This window comes from Euprymna scolopes, chromosome 8 (assembly GCF_053919585.1).
Source record: "Euprymna scolopes isolate OS-2025 chromosome 8, ASM5391958v1, whole genome shotgun sequence".
NCBI classification, from domain to species: Eukaryota; Metazoa; Mollusca; class Cephalopoda; order Sepiida; family Sepiolidae; genus Euprymna; species Euprymna scolopes.
The window spans coordinates 21,801,353-21,826,170 of NC_136489.1; the positions used below are offsets into that span (position 1 = coordinate 21,801,353).

At 31.3% G+C, this 24,818-nt stretch overlaps 1 protein-coding gene across 2 annotated transcripts in view; it reads left to right on the plus strand.

The window, feature by feature from the left end:
* LOC145283504 (U5 small nuclear ribonucleoprotein 200 kDa helicase-like) overlaps positions 1-24,818 on the plus strand; it is a 137,135-nt gene that overhangs the window by 45,628 nt on the left and 66,689 nt on the right. For both annotated transcript variants that reach the window (XM_080132336.1, XM_080132337.1), the window contains exons 15-22: positions 2,094-2,152; positions 2,566-2,824; positions 5,974-6,123; positions 16,037-16,098; positions 17,286-17,466; positions 21,922-22,026; positions 23,075-23,356; positions 24,320-24,472. In XM_080132336.1, the coding sequence (XP_079988462.1) occupies positions 2,094-2,152; positions 2,566-2,824; positions 5,974-6,123; positions 16,037-16,098; positions 17,286-17,466; positions 21,922-22,026; positions 23,075-23,356; positions 24,320-24,472 (1,251 nt within the window). The remainder of the gene's footprint in view (positions 1-2,093; positions 2,153-2,565; positions 2,825-5,973; positions 6,124-16,036; positions 16,099-17,285; positions 17,467-21,921; positions 22,027-23,074; positions 23,357-24,319; positions 24,473-24,818) is intronic.

Here is a 24,818-nt window from a genome sequence, read left to right on the forward strand (position 1 = left end):
CAAAAGTTTTAGATTATTTTGTCCATGAACATGGCATGTGATAGATCACCAATAATGCTGTATTAACTGAAAGGAAAACTTTGATAGTCACCAAGAGCGAAATTTCCTCCTAAGATGTCCATTGTATCCACACATTTATTCTTAATAAGAATACTAATATCTCTCTCTCTCTCATGTGTGCGCTAATGCCACCTCAGATTTGGACTTGTGGTAAATCTACATAAAAGAATTTTAAGAAACAAAAATATTACAACTGCTGTTTCTTCCTTAACGTTTTTCCTACCATTGTTCTTTAAATGGAACATAATTTTTGAAGTAGTGTAGGAGTCATAATTTTATTCCAAATTCTAATATTTTTGCATATTTGCACTAAACTAACTTAATTGCAATAGTTTATGTGGTGCTTATTCAGATTGGCACTTTTCGCAACAAACAAAAATGAAAAAAAAAACAAATTATATTCTACCTACTTATCACAGAATGAAGATTTTATATTCCAAAAATCATAAAAATTAATAAAGTATTAATCAAGCCTCTTTCATCTCCTCAATTGTCTCATAATGACAGCCTCTGAGAGAACAACCAAAAGTCACAGGAAGCAAGGACTGGACTATAGGGAGGCTGAGGAACTGTCTTGATGCCCATCTTGCTCAAATAGTATGATCTTCTCTGAGCACCCTTGGAACAAACTTAGTGCAAATCTTCTGTATCTTCAGTTCCTTGCGAATAATTTTGTGTAAGTTCCCACACTGACATCAAATTGTGCACTTGTCTCTAGAGACTCACAACGGTCATTATCCATGAAATTCTTTATTTGGCCAATTAACTCTGGTGTTCTGACTTTTTTGCTCCTCCCACACCTCTCATCATCCCTCACAGACTTTTTGCCTTCCTTGAATCTTTTATGCCATTCAAAAACTGATGCTCGATTCATGCAAGACGGTCCAAATGCAGTCTGAAGCATTCCATACGTTTCTGTGATATTTTTTCCAAGTTTAAAACAAAATTTTATTGCATATCTTTCTTCTAAAGTGTCCTCATGTCAAGATTGCATTTTTGAAATTCACCAGCTGTGATGATCAGGTTTCTTGCTGTAGCTGTTCATTTGAACCTGAAATCATAAAAATTGGTCAGTCATATCATAAGATGTACAGCAATAACATATTGGATTTTCAATCGTTTACAACAATTTTAAATGCCTGTACAAAAAAAGTCTGGAAACTTATTGAAGGCATCTCGTAAATATGCTTATCAAAAAGAAAATCTGCATTTTGATTGGTCTCTAACGTGTTAATTTTCAGATTTCAACGCATTCAAACAATAGAAATACTGTCACTCTTAAAAAGAAAATGATCAAGATCTATACAACTGCTACCTTCGACGTATCATTTAAACCCACAACTGTTTACAATTTTCTTTAACAAGATGACAAACAATTGTTTGGGGGGGAATTTGAAAGAATTTCTCCACTCCACCCACATGTAATGCTACAGCTTTGTTTATTATGTTACGTTACAGTAGTTCTGGCACTGATTGCAGAAGTGTGCCAGTATGAACTAGTTTCATTGTATGCATTTTTTGTCAAAAATTTGTGGTAGTAGCATTTGTGATGCTAGTACGAAGTGCCAGAAAAATTCTTGCTATATTTTTAACCGATTTTTACTTATTTGATAAACACCATGTTCAGCACATTTTCTGGTTGGCCGAGAAATAAATAAAATATTTGAATCTGGAGTCTACTTTTCCACAAGAAAGACGGTTTTCCTTTTTTTCTTTTCCTTTTTTTCTTTTCCTTTTTTCTTTTCCTTTTGCTTTTTTACTTCTTTTTCTTAATCATTTTTCTCTTTTTTGTTTCTTTTTTTTTTTTCCAAGTAAATCTGATAAATGTTTGTTTTCCATGTATGTGAAAAAATTTGCATATTTTATTTTTACCGAATGTTTATGGTACAAAATTTTAAAATGACATTTAACAATGGCAGCAAATCAATCTGAAAAAAAAAAAAAATTGTAAAACACTTTTATAAATGTGGGGGTGGGGATGAAATGAAAGTTGTTGTGTGCATCAACTTATGATAAAATTAATTTCTTTACAGGATGAAATTCACTTACTGCATGATGACCGAGGACCAGTGCTTGAATCCCTGGTTGCTAGGTAATTATGATTCTTTATTTTTGCATCCCTCCCTTTTTCTTTCTTTCTCATCCTCTCCCTTTTCTTTTCTCTCTCTTCCCCTTCCCTCCTTTCCCTCTTTCCTTTTCCCCTCTCTTTCTCTCCTTCTCTTTCTCTCTCCCTCTCTTTCTCTTCTTCCGTTTTTCCTCTCCTCCTCCCCTTTTTCACACTTTCTTTCCTTCTTCCCTCTTTCTTTCTGTCTCCTTCTTTCCCCTTTTCATCCTCTCCATCGTTTACCATTTCTCTCTTCCCCTTTCACTCTTTTTCCTTCCTGCTCCTTTCCTTTTCCTCTTTCCCCATCCTCTAACCCTAACCCCCTCTCCAATAGCAATAAAAAATGTTAAACACTGAACATGTTAAAATATCTTTCACTATTTTTTTATTCCATATTTTAGGACGATCCGTAATATCGAAACAACCCAAGAAGAAGTCCGTCTTGTTGGCCTCAGCGCTACTCTGCCTAATTACGAAGATATATCGACATTCCTGAGAGTCGATGCTGCCCGTGGCTTGTTTTTCTTTGATAACAGTTACCGACCAGTGCCTCTTGAACAGCAGTTCATCGGAATCACAGAGAAGAAAGCAGTGAAACGATTTCAGATAATGAATGAGATTGTTTATGAGAAAATTATGGAACATGCTGGCAAAAATCAGGTTTGTTACATACACATACACACTCAGGTATAGGTGTGTGAAAAAATGTTTTTGCATATGCTGTGTATTCTTTATATATATCAAACTATTCAAAATGAAAGCTCGATGATTGTTAGCATATAACAACAGAGCATAAATAAACATTTTGCTATATTTCAAAGAATTTTATTCATCTTACCAATCATTTTTTCTTTCAGATCAACAAATTTCAGTACAATTATGGATCTATTTTGTTCATAGAAGAATAACCATTATTTTATGTCAATCCTGGATTCTTCTTCCATGGACTCCTCAGAAAGATGACTGCTCTTTCTGAGTAGCGATTTCTAAATCTTTCCCTCGTTTATTTTTTAAATATTGAAAATAAAATCGAAATACATTGTTCTGAAATTACATAGTATTATTGTCGATACAAGAGTTACGTCCCTTTATCATGAAACTATCTATTGTTTTCCATATAATATCCACAATACCGGAAATTCGAAATTTAAATGTAAAAAACTAAACAAAACTAAACCAAAAACACAGTGGCCAATGAAATGTACTGACTCTCCTCAAGTGTTAGAAATTAATTCCAACTTATATTGTAAAATAACAATTAATTTATCACTTTTTGCACAATCTTTTTTTGAGAAAAAGAATTACCAAAGCCAAATTATTACATGTCAATTACAGTAACTACATATATATATATATATATATATATATATATATATATGGGCTGCGACGTTGCTTAACTGTGGAAATAATTACATCATTTCTCACAGTATTCAGATAGAATGAAAAAACAGGAATGGAGGGGGTGGGTCTGAAAAGAAAATATAATTGTTGAGTCTATGCTATCTTTAAGATCAACTTGGTAGATATAATAAATAAACATTTATGACTAGAAAACGCTATCATTAAATAAAACAATAAAAATATAAATTAAGTACTGAAATAAAATGTAGTTATCAATATTTAAAATTAAACATAAAAATTAAAATAGCAGCCACTTATCTCGAACATGCTTCGTCTTCAGAGTGCAAACTGATTGAAGAGAATTCTAGCTTTAACAACATCAGTGTTCCAAAAGACTTTTAATTTTTTTTTTTTTTTTTTTTAATTAACCGTTAAAACAAAGGCATGATCACTTTCTGAATTTTTGCTAGTGACTTGGAGGGGGGGGGGGGCTTCTGAAATTCAACTAGTGCCGTTATAAGTAAATTCAATATAAAATGAAAATGAAAAAGTTTTTTGAGTACTATAATTGGAATACTGTCAGGGCCGGTTGCTTTACTGGAGCCAGCTTCTGAAAATGATATATATACACCCAAATAATTACTTACCTGGTATTCTTCTGTTCTTTTGAAGGATAGTTGACTTTGAAGATATTTTCTTCCATTTCGTAATGTTGGTAAAAGCAACATCTTTTAAGGTTTATCTTTCTTGTTGAAAAAATTTTCTTGACTAATAAAAAAAACGTCTTAATTATTCATAAAAAGATAATACATGCACAAAGATAACTTTTTATTCTTAAGCAATAAAAAACATCTTAATTATTCGTAAAAATTATGACATCCGATAAGTCATTATTATATTTATTTTACTTATTTAAATTTTATTTTACTTTGCAATATTATATTGAAGGAATATACTTCTTTCTAACACAAGAACTGGTCGTGATCATTGGAAGATGGAGACAATAAATGGTTAAAATGATGAAAACTTTATAAATTATATTTAGCAATGAAATAAAAGTTGGTATAAAATTAAAGATATTAAATATTAGATATTAAATATTAAAGATATTAAAAATTAAAGATATTCAATATATTTAATTTTTAATATTCAAGATCTTTAATTTTTGATATTCATATTAAAAATTAAAGATATTAAATATTAAAGATATTAAATATAAAATATTAAAAATTTAATATTAAAGATTATTAAATATTAAAAATTAAATATTAAAGATTATTAAATATTAAAAATTAAATATTAAAGATTATTAAATATTAAAAATTAAATATTAAAGATTATTAAATATTAAAAATTAAATACTAAAGATTATTAAAAATTAAATATTAAAGATTATTAAATATTAAAAATTAAATATTATTAAATATTAACAATTAAATATTAAAGATTATTAAACATTAAAAATTAAATATTAAAGATTATTAAACATTAAAAATTAAATATTAAAGATTATTAAACATTAAAAATTAAATATTAAAGATTATTAAACATTAAAAATTAAATATTAAAGATTATTAAATATTAACAATTAAATATTAAAGATTATTAAATATTAACAATTAAATATTAAAGATTATTAAATATTAAAAATTAAATATTAAAGATTATTAAATATTAAAAATTAAATATTAAAGATTATTAAATATTAAAGATTAAATATTAAAGATTATTAAATATTAAAAATTATTAAATATTAAAAATTAAATATTAAAGATTATTAAATATTAAAGATTATTAAATATGAAAAATTAAATATTAAAGATTATTAAATATTAACAATTAAATATTAAAGATTATTAAAAATTAAATATTAAAGATTATTAAATATTAAAAATTAAATATTAAAGATTATTAAATATTAAAAATTAAATATTAAAGATTATTAAATATTAAAAATTAAATATTAAAGATTATTAAATATTAACAATTAAATATTAAAGATTATTAAATATTAACAATTAAATATTAAAGATTATTAAATATTAACAATTAAATATTAAAGATTATTAAATATTAACAATTAAATATTAAAGATTATTGAATATTAAAGATATTAAAAATTAAAAAAATTAAATATTAAAGATATTAAATATTAAAGATATTAAAGATGAAAGATATTAAATCGTGTACATGATTAATGTGTGGGAAAGAAACTGAATTATGGCAGGAATGAAAGTAAAGTGGTAGTGGGCATTACAGCAGTTTCTTGACTAGAAGTGAGCATAGAGAGTTCAAAGAGTGGAAGGGGTCGGTATGTGCATGTTTGGAAATGATACTAAGAGTGAATGTCTTTGTTTTTAATGAAGAGGTGAAATTAATCCAGCATGATTGCATTCTTTTAACTAAATTTATGTGACTGAAATCAGAATTAATTTCTTAAATATATTTTTCAATGTTTTCTCATGTAGGTGCTAGTTTTTGTTCACTCTCGAAAAGAAACTGGAAAAACAGCCCGCGCCATCCGTGATATGTGTTTAGAAAAGGACACCCTTGGTTCGTTCCTCAAAGAAGGGTCGGCATCAACTGAGGTTCTACGGAACGAAGCTGAACAAGTGAAGGTAAATTTAACTTCAGAGATAAAATACTTTTCCCTTCCTCTTTTTTCTTTCTTTCTTTGTATTATTTGTAGTACATCTATTTTATTTATCCATTTATTTATTGTGACTATTTCAATTAAATAATGCATCTATTTTATTCGACAATCATCCATCGGAGCCATGGCACAGTGGTTACTTGGAAAAATCAATTGTAAATTGAAATTTTCCTGAAGGTGAAAGTTTCAATCCTCAGTGTGGGTGACTGAAAAATACAATTGCGAATTACTTAGGACCTATACCCAGTTGTAATATGCAAAGTGACGTCACCAGTAGAGAAAAGGAGAAAGAGCACATTAGAGGGGACAATCACATTTGAAAAGTCGCACATGGCAGAAGATTGAGGAAATAAATGTTGTTGTTACAATGGGGAAAAAGCGAGTTGAAGTTCTTTCCTATTCTTTGTCTACTTTGTGACTGGGGCTACAACGTGTTGGGTAACGTTACAGTCATGGCTGACAGAACAAAGTATACTATCCTCGTGAAGTAAATAAAGGGTTACGTTTGAAATTCCCTCCAGATTCTAGAATTTGACAGAAACGTTCCCAGGTTTGACAAGATATACCTGAAGAAGGTCAAAGCTTACATCAACCAAAATTTGCAAATGACTCACCAGATGAAGACAGTAGCTTGAAAATTTCAAATAATACAAATAATTTCCTTAACTTCCAACCTTCATGATTCAGTTAACTTAGGTACCCCATGTGAAATACGTAGACATTTTCTACACTTTTTTTTTATGTTAGCAGACTTCCACTTAAATTGCTAAAGTTTTTCACTTTTTGGCTGAAATCCACCTTTTTTGCAGCTTGGTTTTGTCCAATCGCACCTCACCACCTTTTTTTTTTTTTTCAATATTTAGCTAGATTTCATTTCTCTCTTTTCCTTACCTCCCCTCGTTCACTTTATCTTTTTATTTATTTATTTTTTTTGTTTTCACTCTTCTGCCTTATCTTGCCTTCCTTTTCCCTCTTGTGACAGTTTTCTCTGAAAACTGAAAATGGTATTTTTTCCATTAAAGCTATGACCTCAAGTCAATTAGATGACTTGTTTTATCAACAAATAATTTTCTGTCTCCCCCATCCCACACTCAGTGTCTTCCTCTTCATTTTCGTCTTAGTTGAAATTGATTGAAATATTTAAGAAAAATCTGTTGTGTGTTTGTGTATGTGTTTGTATGTCCGCTAAAAACTTGTTATCTGCATCGAAGCGGCATGAATGTGGTACCATTAAAAAGAGCAATCTCTCAGACACATAATATCAAAAACATTAGAAAAAAATCGTCAATTATTTCATGTAGAAATGTTGTTTTGTTTAAGAGGGCGGATTAGGTAAAATTTTGATTTCAACACTTTGTTAATCGCGTATGCATGAATGATCGATTCGTTGTTTCATTTTAAAAAGTTAAATTTGCAGCATTATAACATGTGTCATTGTGGTGCGATTGATAATGTGTTCTCTTATGAACTTAGGTTTTGCAAGTTCATGCCCAGCACACAGCATATTTTTTCTTTTTTCTCTTCTATCTTTTAAAATTCTTAACTTTATTATGCGCATCTACCATGCTGCATTGTTTTTTCTTGATAACATGGCACCCAAGTTCCGTTTTTTTTTTTTTTTAATTTCTTTATTTAACCATACTTTACGACCGAGCAACACTGTGTCCTGGCATTGCCTGGAAAAAATATAAAATACTTTTTTTAATTAAAATCAAGCCAGTAGTTGACTATTGAAAAGAAAAAATATCAAAAAAAAATGTTTTTTTTTCACCGCTTACTGAAGCTAATTGTATTCTAAAAAAAATCATTATTTTTGTGATAATAATTTAAATTGCCACAATCTATTAATAGAAGAATTTCTCTTTAAATTAGCAATGCACATGAAAAAATTTAAATGGCTTAAAATATTTCAATATTGGTATATATAGAAAGAGCTTGATAAGTTAAGAAAGAATCTTTTTTAATTTTTAAAATCCAATTAAAATCAAGGAAGTTATGACTATTTTTATGCCCTGTGTGTTTGGATATTTTCCCCTCTTTAAGACCATTATGCGTTTTGTCACATTTTTTGCACTACTTTTTCAGTAAAAATGCTATATCTTTGTTAAAACACAAGACTAAGCAATGAAATTTGCCATATAAGTGTATTTTTGTGCAAGGAATCTGAATATGCTATTGAAAATCTCCAGAAATGAATGGTTTCCAAATAATCTGCAGTAAATGCACATAAATATTCTGCGATTGCTTAAAAATGTCATGTATCCATTAAAAGAAAAGAAGTTAGAAAACTCAGTTTAGTTGTAATTCACTTTATGTGCCAAAAACTGAAATCAAAATCTAGGATTGGTTAAAAATGAATATATTGCAATTAGTGTTGGGACGATTCCTAATTTTTATACGATTCCGATTCCAGGAAAATATTGATTAACGATTCCGATACCAAGTACGATTCCTAGGGAATTATTGTTTTGAAATATACCAGGTAGTTTTATACTTATGGTCGGTAGTTCCCAAATATGTTCTCTAACTTTGGAAGAGATATTTTATGTCTACACCAGTACACCGTCGTGTTTTGGTTTAAATAAAATTATTATATAATAAACTAAACGGAAAACTTAGCAAAATTTATTTTAGAGAAAATTTATTTTACTTAATTGGAATACAGAAAAAAAACTCAAAGAAAATAGAATTTATCCTTCAGAAAAAAAACAAATAAAATAGAATTTATATAACAGAACAAAAACAAGAAAATTAGAGAATAAATACACACGATTCATTATTTTGGTCCTCATAATTAACAGATTTAATGAATTAAATAAAAAAAATATAGCGGAAGAGAAAGAAAATATATACTAATTAAATATAAAAAAGATAAATATTTAATTTAATAATTTATAAATGAACGTGCGTAATGAAAAAAAAAAACAATATACCATGTGACATGGCGCCGTAGATACAAAATAACCTTTCCAAAGTTAACGACCATATATGAGAAATACCATTAATCTAAAGTTTTTGTGTTTTATACCAAAAAGGTAGGTATAGCGAAAAGTTACAATTAAAGGAATTTCAAAAACGATTTTTTATTTGGCTATTGATAGTTGTATTTGTGACGGCAGTTCTTCAGACCTCCATAATTCACAAGTAGTAGTTAACACCTATTATTTTTTATTACTTTTTCATTGCTTTTACACGTTGTTTCTAACGTGAAGAATAAGTTTAGCCAAACTAATTTTGAAATAGGGTATATCAAAGGAACACATATAAAAATGATACCACTATAAAAAACAAATGAAATACTAGATAAAATTGAGCAAAAATAATTACCAAAATTACAGAAAACGATAAAAAAAAAAAAAATGGTGAACTTTGTTGAGTGAAATGAATTATTGAAAGAAAATTAATTGAACTAATAGAAATGTTAAATAAAAAAATGTCACATTTCAATATTTTTTTAATAATTAAATTCTCAGGGTTGTCGAAATTAAAAATTAAGTGATTTTTTTTTATTAGACTTCTTTCGAAGCTTGTTACCTTGAAAAATACATTTAAAACCCTGTTTTTTTAAATAAATTGAAAAATAAACGCAATTAAAAAAATTTAATTGATAATTTAAACTTTAAAAACGTATTAAACATTGAAAAATTACTTATCTCACAAATTAACGTCCAATAAAGTAGATCCAGTCTTCATACAAGAATTCGGTTATAATAAATACATCTTTCCCAAACTTAAAAATTAAATCTTTTTTTTTTTTTTTTTTTTTTTTTTGAGAGAGAGAGAAAGTGCTTTAAAATCGCCGGGGAGTGCCGCCTAAAATTTTAAAGAAGTAAATTTTAGGAGTTTAGTGCCTTTCAAAGACGGTTATCATAATTTATTATCATCATTTAATTTCCTTTTTTTCCTCCCCCCCACACCTTTCCACGTGGTTCAGTAGTTAACCAGTTCTCCTGTTGCTGTCAGTCAGCTATCTTTACCTAAGTTTTAATTTCTAGTTAAAAGAATTTTTCATGAATAGAATCAGCATTTTTAAAAATTATTTTTTTAGTTGTATATATTGTATTTACTCTTTGAAGTTAAGGAGGGTTAAAAAAATTGGTGACACTTAGATGGTGACGTAGGCAAAAAAAAAAAAAAAAAAAAGAGACACTGCGATTTCGACCCTCACTAATAAAACTGCTCTGAGTGACTAGTTGGTAATTTTTTTTTCCTTTTCTTTTTTATTTTGCTCCTCCAATTTATTTGGATGCATCATAGTTAAATGTTTTAACATGTTGGTTGTGGTCATGTTAGATGGTTTTATTCCTCGCGATATTTTAATTTGACAGACTTTGCAAATGGCTTTCAACTCATCATCTTCATCAACTTCAAAAAGTTTCCATGGAAGATTTTTTTTGGACTTTGGCGTTGTGCGTTCTATCCCAACCATTATCAATGGACCAGAGGTCATCTAGTCAGCGTCAGACAGGGCCAAACTATTTGCAAAGAACTTTGCAGCTAATTCTACCCTATGCGACGAAGGCCATCAACTCCCCATATTTCCTCCTACAACACAGAACAAGCTAGGTAACATACAAATATCCGTGCATGAAGTCGCCAAGCTAATCAAGAACCTAGATTCTAGTAAGGCAACTGGCCCTGATGGCATCCCAATTATAGTGTTAAAAAGCTTCAACCAGAACTTGCTCCCATACTTACAAAACTATTTAAGCGCTGCCTTAAGGAGAAGTGCTTTCCGACTCCCTGGAAGACCTCATCAGTTTGCCCTGTGTTTAAGAATTCAGGTGATAAGTCCTCTCCCTCTCAGTACAGACCAATAAGTCTCCTGTGTGTTATGAGTAAGTTGCTGGAATCCATATTAAATAGAGAAATAGTCAACCACCTCAGCAGGAATAACCTTCTTAGTGACACACAATATGGTTTCCGCTCTGTAAGATTTACCGCAGATGTGCTGACGGTTATATCCCACAGGATTAGTGAATCTCTTGACAAAGGCTTCCTTTCTAGGGCAATTGCTCTTGACATATCAAAGGCCTTCGACAAGGTATGGCATAAGGGTCTACTTCACAAGATTTCCAGCTACGGTATAACTGGAAATGTTTTCTCTATCATTAAATCATTTCTCTCCGATAGGCTCATAAGAGTAGTGGTAGATGGACAAAAATCGGAGGCCTGCAATATAAATGCTGGAGTCCCTCAGGGGTCAATCCTGGGCCCAACTCTCTTCCTGATCTACATCAATGACCTCTCTAAACACATACTTAAATCATTCGTTGACATCTATGCTGATGACACGACCATCTACGGCAACACATCAAAGGCTGTAAATGACAAAGTTCTCTCTGATTCTCTCTCCTCTGATCTCGATCGCGTGGTTCAGTGGGGGAAGATGTGGCTGGTTACCTTTAATGCATCCAAAACCAAACTCCTATCCTTACATCATCAACGCTCTGATCCCCATCTGGCATCAATTGTGATGGATGGCTCTCGTCTGGGTGAGGCCCCGTGTTTTGACAAGCTTCTGGGTTTGACCTTTACTCCTGATCTGAAATGGAACACATACATCAAGTCTGTTGCCAAGGTCGCTGGAAAGATGGTGGGATCCTTCTACCGCTCCAGAAGATATCTCACTACTGATGCAATTCTCTATCTATATAAAAGCCAAGTATGTCCAAGGATGGAATACTGTTGCCATATCTGGGCAGGAGCTGCCAAAAACAGCCTATCATGCCTTGACAGAGTACAAAATAGTCTTCGTGGTTTAGTGGGGGATGCTCTTTTCTCTACCCTGCAACCTCTCTCCCACAGAAGAGACGTTGCGAGCCTATCCTTGTTTGATCATTATTTTCATGGCAGGTGCTCGTCTGAACTCCAATCCCTGGTCCCCCCTGGCCAATCTTTCACAAAAAACACCCGTCTAGCTGAATCCACTGTGAAAAATTTCCCCCACTCTATATCTGTGCCTAAATCAAAACGCGGATTCCATGAACAAAGCTTCTTTCTTAGAACTGCACACCTGTGGAACTCTGTTCCGTCTGCCTGCTTCCCTCCGGACTACAACTTGGATGTCTTCAAGTCCAATGTTAACAAATTCCTAATGAACCGCCCCCCTAATTAAACATTTCATCAAATCTCCACACTAACGTAATGTACTTGCAATAACCCTTATCCCTGAGTGGCTTCCGGGCCTTGATAAGTGGTGATCACTGTGTAAAAAAAAAAAAAAAAAAAAATCCGCTAAAAAAGACAAAAAGAAAAAAATATAAAGGGATGGGGCGGTAAATTGTACCAACCGGTAGTTAACAAAAAAAACTTATAGAATTTAATTTTTGAAACCAATGTATAAAAGTTTACATAATGAAATGCAAATATGCATTTTCTTTTGAATTTTTTTTTTTTTGGTTGACTGTGTTCAATTCCCACATGGTTGATGCGGTTCAATATTGCTAAACTATAAGTCTGAAGTAAAATTCTATTCATAAATACTTTTTAAAATGAAATTATTTAATTAATCGTAAATATTATTTAGACATAAAAATTAATTGATTACAAAACCTTTTAAAAATATATATATTAATTTCTTTTTCGTTCGGCAAAAAACTGCGCAAAACACTTTTAATTTTCAATTTAAAATTCTAGAAAAAAGATTATATTATTCTGCTTTTAATATAATCAAATTCAGGGTTTTATCTTTCTGGAGAAAAAAATTTAAAAAATGGATTTTATTTCAATGAAATTAAAAAAAAAAAACTTGACTGACTTGAATTAATTACCCTTGAATTAACGAAGGGGTTATTTAATAACTTTAGGTTTGGAAGAGATAGGTATGGGGTCGATTTTTTGGAAACATCAAAAGAAGCCGACAACTGTCAAAACTTTGCGAAATAATACAACGTGATCAATTTCATTTTAGAGATATTTCTTTCAAAAGCCTTCTTTTAAAAAAAGAAAAAAAGTACATTGTTCTATTAAACCGTTTACTGTTTAAAAAATTTGACTTTGCTCGTTTTATTTTAAGAAAATATAAGTTGAAAAAGCATTTTCATTCAGTATTAGAAGATTTGTCAGTAAAAAAAAACAATCGCCAAAAAGATAAGTGGGTTTTTTTTTTTACTCGCAATGTAGAGCCCTGCATACTTCTTTTCAAGTTAACTCTTTTGTAGTTTTGATTACAATAGATCTGAATGAATGAACCTTGTAAGGGAGGGGCACTAAGCATTGCCCTGTTAATAATGAATTTCTTTGGTTTCTTTTTATAACATGCTACATTTCTCTCTTGCGGTTAGAAATATCAGGAAATTTTTTTCTTTTTTTCAACATCAGACTAAAAGAATCGTAATGAAGGAATCGGAAAATTAAGGTATTTTTTAACGATGCGATTCCGATTCCGATACCTCCCAAAATACACGATTCTTACGATTAACGATTCCGATTCCGATTAATCGTCCCACCACTAATTGCAATATTTCTTTGGTATTATTGTAGATTAATACCTTCTGTTACCCCTCCCCCTCTGACCACCTCTCCAAAATATGTGATTCTACCTTTATAGACAATTGCATGTGAACAACTTGAAAAACTTTAAAAGATAAACAAAAATTATTTTAGAATTTAATGTAAAATGATTTCTCATTTTGAATCATTCTAGCGTTTTAGGGCAGTTACCCCCCCCCCTTTTTCCTATGATAGATAAATCCTGGGTGATTTTGTTTGTTTGTTTGTTTGTTTGTTTTCTAAAAGGTGATTATGCATGGTTTTAAGAGGGTCTTTGTGCAATTATGAGAAGGTAGGAAGGTTGCCACTCTGACTTTGGGTTAATGATAGGGCTAAGGAAAATTATGTGTGAACATCCTGGAAACTTGATAGAAACAAAACAAAAACAATTTTAGAATTTAGAGTGGGGGTTGGTTTCACATAAATGTAAAATAATTCACCATTTCAAGACGATCCTAGCATTTTAGGAAAGTTGACTAATTTATTGGGGGGGGGGGTAATTATGTGTACTTTTCTTTAAACGTTTTTATGCTTTTTTTTTTTTTTAACGTTTATATGAGCTCACAGAGGAAGTTTGTTTAGTGGGGAGCTCTGCCTCTTGTACTTAGTATTATTGTTAAGGCTAAAGGTTTTAGGAGGAGGTATAGAATTAAGCGAGTTTTTTTTAAAGAGGATGTTTGATACTCATTGTGAAACTTTACAAGAATTATGACAAACAAACAAAAAGAAAGGTTATTTAAAAAAGTGACGTCCCTCTAACAGAAAACATGATGCTTGGAAAAATATCAAGTATTTAAATTCTATTTAAATATAAAAAAAGAAACAAATTTGTGCTAAAGCTGACAAATTGTTAAAAATTTTGAATTAATGTTATTTTGATTTTTAATTACATTTCATGTCTTTCCCTACCTCTGTTATTTTTTAACTGAGCACCTCCTACAAATATTTAAATATTATTTTTTTTATTTTATTTTTTTTTTTAATAATCGGATAGATTAGTTTCCATTCAATAATAATTCACTGAAAACATTTTTTAAGGGAGGAAAATTAGAAGTGTGTGTACCGTTCGTACACGTGAACCAAAACATCATATTTCACATTTTCGCTTGTTAAAATATTTTAAAATTTACTGCTACCCAATTTTTTTAAATATTTGTATGGTTGATACCAAAATAGCTCTAACTAAACATGTAAGAATTTTGTTTATAACCAAATTTTCAATTAAAAAAAAAATCGATTTGGAATAAAAATAAACAACAAAAACAAACGTCTGTTTATGCCATGTTATCGCTGATTCTGCTATCACTAATACTACAGAAGTCTTGATTCAAATTCATAATGATTTTTTCGGATATTATGTTTTTAAATTGCTACGTACCACTAGAGAAAACACTGTCCAATCATCTTTTTAACGAATAAACATAGTAAAAAGATTGTTTTATTTAATAGTGAGTGTCCGAAGAAATTTTTTTTTCAAAACTTTCAATACTCGTCATTTTGAAATCTTTTTTTTAACACAACAAAAAAACGAGTGGTCAAATGAATTTCGGACACTCGAAATTATTAAAAATGACATCTCTTTTGGCTAATTTCCAAATTTCATTAAAAAATTCTTAACAGAAACACGGTACGAATGTTTAGAAATCAGGAGGGGTCGTTACAAAATCTTACCGAAAATGCTGTTTTATGATGTTCACATTTTTATCACTTTATTTGCTTAAAACTCTAAAAATATATAATGTATGTTATTATTTACTAATTCATTTGAAAGTATATTCATTTCTGAACAAAACGGTGGTATTTTGAAGACTTAAAGTGCTTTGGTTTTTAAAATATGACTATTTTAGCAGAAACCCCTTGAAATCTGTGATTATCAAAAGCGTTTTAACAGCCATGTGTATTGCTATTTAAATGACCTATGAGAGAAATGGTTGTAATATAAGAACAATTACAATACTTCAGATTAATTCCTTTTTTTTAAATAATAAAAACTGAAAAAAAAAACATAATTTTGGGATGAAAATAAAAATTACTGCAATCTGAAAGACTTTCTCTTTTTATCGATGAGAAAAAAAGACTGATTAATACAGCACTTTGATTTGTTAATTTATTTTTAAAATTTTTAAAAGAAAAGCAGAAAAAAATAAAATTATTGAGAACATTCTTTAAGATTTTAATAGAATATTTATATGAATTTATACTCTTTAAATTTACACAAGTCATCCAGGCAATGTCAGGTACTTCTGTTATTCATTTTTTTATTAGTAATATTTCTTGTTTTAATGAAATCGTAATGATTACACATGTATTCATTCATTTATTATTTAATTTCAATGTTTTTATCTATTTTTTTTTTTTTTTTTTTTTGTGGTTTTGTTTTGTAGAATTTGGAACTGAAAGACTTGCTACCATATGGTTTTGCTATCCATCATGCAGGAATGACAAAGTAAGTTTAACATTGCAGGTTCTGTTTCGGGCTGTTTTGTAGATCAGCTGTAGTACCCATCTGACTGTCTAGTGCTTCAGTCACCCTAGGCAGATTGAATAAAAATAATGAACCTGACACCAGGCACCTGCAACATGATTGATGGTCAAAAAAATAAATTAAATGTTGGATGTTTGAGAGGTTATTTTCAACAAAATGTATGCACAGATGTAATCAATTTGAAAGTCAGGTTAATTCATTGGAACGACCATCACTCAATAAAATGCAGTGTAGCTACAATGACAATGCCGCCCCAAGGAGGTGTTTGAGGTCGTCACAAATGGTTATCAGTGTTTATTGATGATTTCGGCCCGAGAAGAATCAACCCAATCAATTCCTGTATGTGCATTTTCCTCCTGACAATTAAGCGTCATCATCATCACCAACAATAAAGATATATTGTTATATTTTCATTAGGCTTAACATTCACAAACAACATGAATTGGCACAAATACATTGAGCTAATTACCAAGGCTGCTGCGAGGAAAATGGGCTCCCTCTACCCTGCTAGAATGTTACTCACACCTGAGAATATCCTGTAGCTCTACAAAGCTACTATTCGCCCATGCATGGAATATTGTTGTCACATCTAGGATAGTGTATCTGCCACGAGTCTAGATAGAGTTCAAAAAAGAACCTAATACATTCCACACTGTCGACCAAACCAACCACTGTCCCACCGCCAAAATGTTTCATCTCTGTGCCTGTTTTATAAGGACTTTAATGGAAAGTGCTCAGACAATTTCAAAGCATTGATTTAAAAGCTCCCGCAAGCAGCAAAATCCCACCTCTATACTGTAGAGATCCCTAGATGCAAAAGTTCAAGTGTAATGTGAACAGACATTTAGATGCCCGACTCCCTACATAGAATCCCTACAAAACTTGTCCCAAAGTAGCACCTTAGTTGCACTGTGCCTTGTTTGGGGTGAAAAAAATAAAAACAGATTAAAAAAAGAATCTCAGTATGTCATCATTCTTTTAATACAGCACAAATACAACAGACCTTGACAACGGTAAGTTAATTAGGAAGTCAATTTGTGAAAGCCGTCCAACACATGCCAGCATGTAAAATAGACATCAAAACAAATCTGATGATAATTCCTTAATTTGATGAAGAAAACTGGATTTTTCTTTTGTATTCTTTGCAGAGTTGATCGTGCTCTTGTAGAAGATCTGTTTGCCGATCGTCACATCCAAGTGTTGGTATCAACCTCAACATTGGCTTGGGGTGTTAACTTGCCAGCACATACAGTCATAATTAAGGGAACTCAGGTCTACAATCCCGAAAAGGGGAGATGGATTGAATTGAGCGCTTTAGATGTCATGCAGGTAAGTGTTCAGATATTTTATAAAATGATTCGTGTCGATGTTAATTTCACTAAAAACAAAAGATCTTTTAGCTAAAAGTATTAATTCAGTTTTCTTGTAAATGCAACTTATAAAACTTTAGGTTCTTGTTCAAAATTCCCCAATATTAAAAAACAAAATTAAAGAAAAATCTTTATGATCTATATACCTGTGATGAAATGAGAATATCGTTTTCCCAAATTCATGTAAATTGACCAAGTAGTTTTATTTTTAAATGCAGCTCTTCAAAAATGGGACTCTGGAGGTGGGGGGGGGGGGCTCAATCAGAAGTATTTCTCCTTCACTGACCAAGAACAGAATGTAGAATTAGAACAGATACTACAATTTCTTCCTAGCTAAAAAAAAAAAAACAGTTAATTCTTCAAATAGAACAGTTTTGCACAACTAAAAATTAAAATTTTGAGATACTCAAATCTTTATTCCAATTTTGATCAAATGATTTTGATTCTAGAAAAAATGTCTAAAAAGAAATAGAAATTCAAGGAATATTGCTTGATTGGTGGCTAATAACTATTAAGCAAATTTCATGCTAGTCTAAAGTGTTTAAAGTTCCAAATGGGAGGCAGGACCAATATTATGTCTTCGACAACTCTTTAAAATACTCCAAAGAAATTGAAATTTTGGGAATATTTATTGACTAGTGTTGGGGGTAGGGATGCCTGATGTTGCCCAGTTGTAAAATGCTTAAATATATTTTAATTCATGCAAATTTCATATTCATTATTACAGTCAATTCTCTATTGAATATCATATTGTACCTAATATATAGTATAGATTTCAAAAGTTAAAAAAAAAATGACTTTGTTACCATTAACTAGAATCAAAACCAAAACATTTAGTGCTCCAGCCATGTTCCTACCATTTGAGCTATCAACAGATAGATAAAAAAGATTGAATTTGTGCATGTGCAAAAGTAATAGAAATATGTCAGCCAGTTGAACTGAACATTTTGCATTTCAATTTGCTGACATTTTTCTGTATGCATTATTCATCCATCCAAACAAAGATTTTACTTGTTATAAACCATCCTTACTATTTCCTGTTAATTTCAATGTTATGTAAGCAGTAGTTTAAGAGTTTATCAGTTAAATATTTTCACACACACACACACGTACGTACGTACATCTACTGTTTTATTTATATAGATGAGATACTTATATTTTCAAACAAAGAAAATATCTCTTCTGTGGTCGGACTCCAGTCAAAGATGTATTTTCAATTTTCTGTGCCCTCTCCACTCTTCTTTTGGCTGAGCATCTATCCCCTGCAATGTCTGCCATTCATATCACCACCAAAACATGCAGTGCAGCGCATGTTTACAATGCTAAGGTGTTTTAAACTCTTATACTTCTGCTACTTAAACTCTCTGTTTGGTTTCTGTATCATATATTTACGATGCTGCAGTTCCCCATAGAGCAGTTGTTTAGGAATCCTGTCATCTTCCATTCTAACTAAATTCTCAGCCCAGCGCATCATACTATGTATGACATGCACTTCTATGCTTGAGACACCAGCTTGTTATAGACTAGTAACACACGATATAAACAATTGCCAATTAACACTTACGATCCTAGGCATATTTGGTTTTGATGCAAATTTTATACAGTAGAACCCCAGGATACAGGGTTTTTTCAGGTTACGATGTGGAATATGATGTTTTTCCGGGCCTTGGTTATGGTATTTGCCCCGCCTTATGGTGTTATTTATAATGTTATTTGATTATATAGATGTGTATTATATACTGTATTGTATTTTATTACTAATTTTTAATGCTGTATCTTGGGATCTACTGTATATGCAAAGATTCTTCTTTTCCTTAAGGCTGTTTCTGGTGAATAAAGTGCATCAACTCGATCTCATTTATATAAGGAAAGTAGAAAGTGAACCTTGCGTTTACTTTCGGCAGCCTCGTAACTTTTGCTTCCCTTTGTCTTTTAGTCTTTGTGTTCCATGAGCAATGTTTCTGACAAATAGCAAATCTATTCCATCTAACACTTATTGTTGGCAAGTTTTTGATTTTTAAGAGTTTTTTTAGCTTCTTATATCAAATGATTTCATGCCTTATCTGGAGCGATTTCAATAAAAAAAAATACAAGAATTCATTGCGTGTTCTAAGGATGTAATTGCATCAATATCTCCTTAATTCTGTAATTGAGAAAACGGTTATTAACAGATTATATATACAGGCTGACCCCCCCAAAAAAACGGGCCCCAACTCTAATTGGCCCCGTTTCTTAGTGTTTTGTCCGAATGAAATGAAACTTTGGTCATAACTAGTTTATTATATTCTAAACATCACATCAAAACACTAGGGTCTTTGGCCTTTTTTTTCTCCGTTGACTGTAAAATGCTCAGAAAAACAATTGAATGTCCTCTGTTGTTTTGGGTCACCCTGTATATATTTGTTCCTTTTTATCTCTCTCTCTCTCTCTCTCTCTCTATATATATATATATATATATATATATATATATATATATATATATATACACACACACACACACCACCCGGTTGTAAAATACACTTAAATATAATATTTTAATTTATGCAGTGTATATTTATTATTATAGTGTCAATTCTTTATTATTATATTGTACCCAATATATAGTAGTATACACTCATTGGTATGGCCCAATTGTAAAATATGTTTAAATATGATATTTTAATTCATGCAGATTTTGTATTTATTATTATAAAGCTAATACTCTACTGATAATATATAGTAATAATTTTAAAAGTTTAAAAAAAAATGACTTGGGTGCTATCAGCTGGAATCAAAACTAAAACATACAGCTCTCCAGCCTCATTCAGCATCGTCTGAATATGCATATACGCAAAAAAAATATTTTCAAAAAAACGTAAAAGATATAAATGTATATTTGTGCATACGTAGAAGAATGCTTTAAGTTGATTTATGCTTGCCAAGCTCCAATTTTTTAAAAATTTTGACCTCTTAGCAGCTACTTTTACCTGCTAAAAACCAAATCAAATTTGTTGCACAGGTCCAAATCCCTGTACAGGGTGGAACAATAAAGTGTCCTAAAGAAAACAATGTTACAACTTTTATTAAAAAAATCAATTCAAGTAACTTGATTATATAGTAGAGCTGATATCTCTTCAATGTAGCCGCTTTCAGCCTCAATCACTGCCTTGATACTAGTCTGGAACTGGGAGCATAACTTTTCTGCAAGCATCGGCGGGAAGCCGGCAATCAGACTGGCTTTGGTGTTGTGGTAAACCATGTTGGTAATGTTCTTGATGTATGATCAAACAAAGACGGGTACAAAGTCGTAACACTCGTTCTGAAGCCAAGCTTGGGTCTCTTTGGATTTGTGGGTTAGTGCCAAGTCCTGCTGCCATACCCGTCTGCCACAGCCGCCTGATTGCACCAGGGGATCACCAAACTTTTCAACACATCCAGGTACACTTTGGTGTTTACTTTCAAGCTACCTTCGAAGATGTTAGGTGGCATGATGTGAAACCACACCAAAGACCACAACCGTGGTAGGAAACTTTGTTTTCATCACCTTAAGTATATCCCTGTTAGTCATGGCAACCCAGTGATGCATTTTGAGCGTGTGGGCAGTGGTCCTATTGTCATAACTTGGATCGGTAGACAGCATGAGTTGTACAGCGATACATCTCCGATCTTGCTTGTTGAACATTGTGTCATTTTCAGACATGATAGAAGGTTCCTATCGCTCTTGGGATTTGTACACAACTGGCCGATTAGTAGATAGTTTGCAACAAAAAAAAAAGAAAACCAGTTTCCATCAAATGGAAATAGAATCACGTTGTCTTTTGTAGGGCGACAAATTTATCATTCCACCCTGTTTCAAGTTTGTAGATCAAAAATTTACTGAGGAATATAGTAGAGACTGTTTCTCAGACAGACAAAGTCACATATATATTTACATATATATATATATATATATATATATATATTTTTTTTTTTTTGTAATGTGTAAAAGACACAACAACCCAGAAAGAAAATGGCCACTGAGTTCTAAGAACATTTAATAACATGTTTATGATAATGATTTCATGCAAACTAAAGAAATTGCAATATTACGATTAGTTATGAAGCTGACTGACAATTTTGAAATGATATAATGGGTTGTTGAGCATCTGTTAATAGCCAATTGTTGTCAGTGTGAAATCTGTAATTTACCATGTGCATTGATGGTTAGAAGTAGAAATGTTCCAAAGATGGATTTTGGTCATTCAGACTCATTTTTTTTAAGCAAAATCAACTTTCCTTACAAACAATTATCTTCATAATTTGTGTATGGAGTAAGGATTTTTTGGAGTTTTACATAAACCCGAACTTGGCAGCCATTTTCTTTCTAGGCCATTTTGCATACACATCATAAGTTTGTTTTTTTATTAATTAGAATAAAAACTTTTGTCTTTAACAGATGCTTGGACGAGCAGGCCGTCCTCAATATGACACACGAGGAGAAGGAATTATGATCACAAATCACAGTGAACTTCAGTATTATCTTTCGCTTATGAACCAACAAGTAAGTATTTTATAGATTTATATAGTCTTTTTTTTATATATAGTTTATAAATTTATATGGTTGTTTTTTTTATAGATTTATTTAGCCATTTTTTTTTGTTTGTTTTTTTTTAGATTTATATATTACATTTTATATAGCCTATTTTTTTATAGATTTATTTATATAGTCTGTTTTTTATATAATTTATAGCATGGCATGATTACGTAAGCAGCTGGAAAAAATTAATGTAAAGACTACCAGATGATGATGAATTGAAAATTTGGCAGTGTAATCAAACTGGACATAAAACTGTAAAACAAGAAAGAAAATAGTTACCATAAGTTTAATTATATGTAAAAAAAAAAAAAAAAATCCCCCCCCTCCAAGTTCTAATAAATAATTTTTTTTTCTATAACAAAAACATACGTAAAATAACTGTTATAAATAATTTTTTTTTTTTTTTTTTTAAAGTTAAGGTGTTTTTGTTTTCACTAAGTCTTTTTTGTGGAATGGAGGGGAGAGGGTAAAATTCTTTACAATTGCAATGTCTATATCAGTATATCATCACTTTCAGTATTTGATCTCTGGCCATTCTTGATTGTGAGAAAAAAAATGTGTCAGTCCTTATTCCTCTGCATTTCACAATCATGTATCGCCATGCAAACTTGTAAACGTCTTCTTTTTGGTCATCATTCTGCACCTTTTGCATTGTTTTTTGTTTTTGCTATAAGTCTGCAAGAAACAGAAAACGATGACGTCTTTCAGGATATTCATTGACGTTCATATATTGTGCTGTAATTAATTTTCGATTTAAAAGAAATACCACTTTTTTTCTTGCTTATATGAATTTAACACTTTGCATGAAAAAGTGTCTGCTGGCAGCTGATTGGCTAATCATGTCAGCATCATCTGACTGTGGATGTAAAGTTGCTGGAAATTTGGCCATATTCTGAATAAGTATCAGTATTTGTACGATTCCTGAAAAATCTGCATATGTTATAAAGTATATGTTAAATAGCATTTCCATTGTCTCTATTGTATTTACTCATTTTTCTTTCTTTTCTTCCAGTTACCAATTGAAAGTCAATTCATTGCCAAACTTGCTGATAATCTGAATGCAGAAGTGGTTTTAGGGACTGTTCAGAATATGAAAGAAGCCATCAACTGGCTCGGGTACACCTATCTCTATATTCGGATGTTGCGTTCTGGTTCCCTCTATGGTATTGGCCCCGATACCCAAAAAGATGATGCTGTCTTGGAGCAGAGGAGAAAGGACCTCATCCATTCAGCCGCATCTTTACTTGACAAACACAACTTGATGAAATATGATCGGAAAACTGGAAACTTTCAGGTGAGCCATTTGACGTTTTATAACGCTTTCAATAATAAAAGATGTTCTTAATACATGTGTGTACGTGCTGGTCTATTATGTGCTTTCTGCTTCTGTTATAGTCAGTACTTTCCATCGTCACGGTTTTATCTAGTACAAGGGTCAGCAACCTATGCCCTGCCGGCCCAATCCAGTGACCAATGACTCTATTTTTAACATGAGAGACAAGGCTTTTGAATTCAACAAAAAGCCTGCTGTTATCTTCCTCTGATCCACTCAACCAAATTTTGATACTATGACCGGAAAAACAAAATCAAAACTCAATAATCTCCATTTCTGTGTAAAATATAAAAATAAACATAATGCATAAAGTGAAAACAAATTTGACTGACTGACTGGGGTCTGCATATGTAATCTTTCTTAATTTTTCAATAATGATCTTTCGTCTGGCCTGCGACCTATAATTATATAACAATCTGGTCCGCATGGTCGAATGAGTTGCCGATCCCTAATCTAGTGGTTGCTATAGAAATAAGTTTACTTTTGTGAAGAAAACGGACACAAAGAGATGTTAATGAGAGTTTTCATAAAAGGTTTTATTTGTAGAGAATTGTACCGAGGAGACTTATGTTCCTTTTGCTAATTATTTAATTCTTCCTAACTTACTGAAATGAGTGACACATGCAGACAAACATTAAGGTAACATTCTATTTAGATTATTCTACATTATTGGTGGGTTCTCATTTCATGGAAAGACTGATCTGAGAACCTTAGTTTTCTCTCCGCTTGAAAACATAACGGCATTCTTCATCGACTCTGTTTTGTCTAAAGCGTTTGACCCCTACCTTAACTTTACGTCGCCCATCTCTGATAATGATTCTATTTGCAGATCAAGGTTATTATAACATGCATTAAATGTGACCCTTGTCAAAGTTCATGCTAGCTAACTTAATCGCTACTAATTTTTCAATTTTAATCATTCAGGTAACTGAACTTGGACGCATCGCCAGTCACTATTATTGTACACATGAGACGATGGCAACATATAACCAACTTTTGAAACAAACCCTCAGTGAAATTGAACTGTTCCGTGTGTTTTCTTTGTCGTCAGAATTTAAAAACATCACTGTCAGAGAGGTCAGTATATTTTATTTAGCATCTTTTTTTTTCTTGTGTTAATCCCAAACTATGGATGGGGGTGGGGTCTGCAAGTTTTGTTTCTCATATTTAATCTTTCTAACCCCGCACGGCTGATAACATAGCTAAACAAGACAACACCGACGATATTCCGGCCTTTTAATAATATGCTATCAAAGAATTTTGCTAATTGTCTATTTACTTTTTGGCTAATTATTGCTTAATTGGATCAGGGTCCAAAGGGTCAAGAAAAGGCGCAAGTCCTAAGAAAAAAAAAAAAAAGAAAAATCTTCATGCTATACGTATTCATGACGGAAAGAAATTACTGTATACCAAAAGTCAGGTA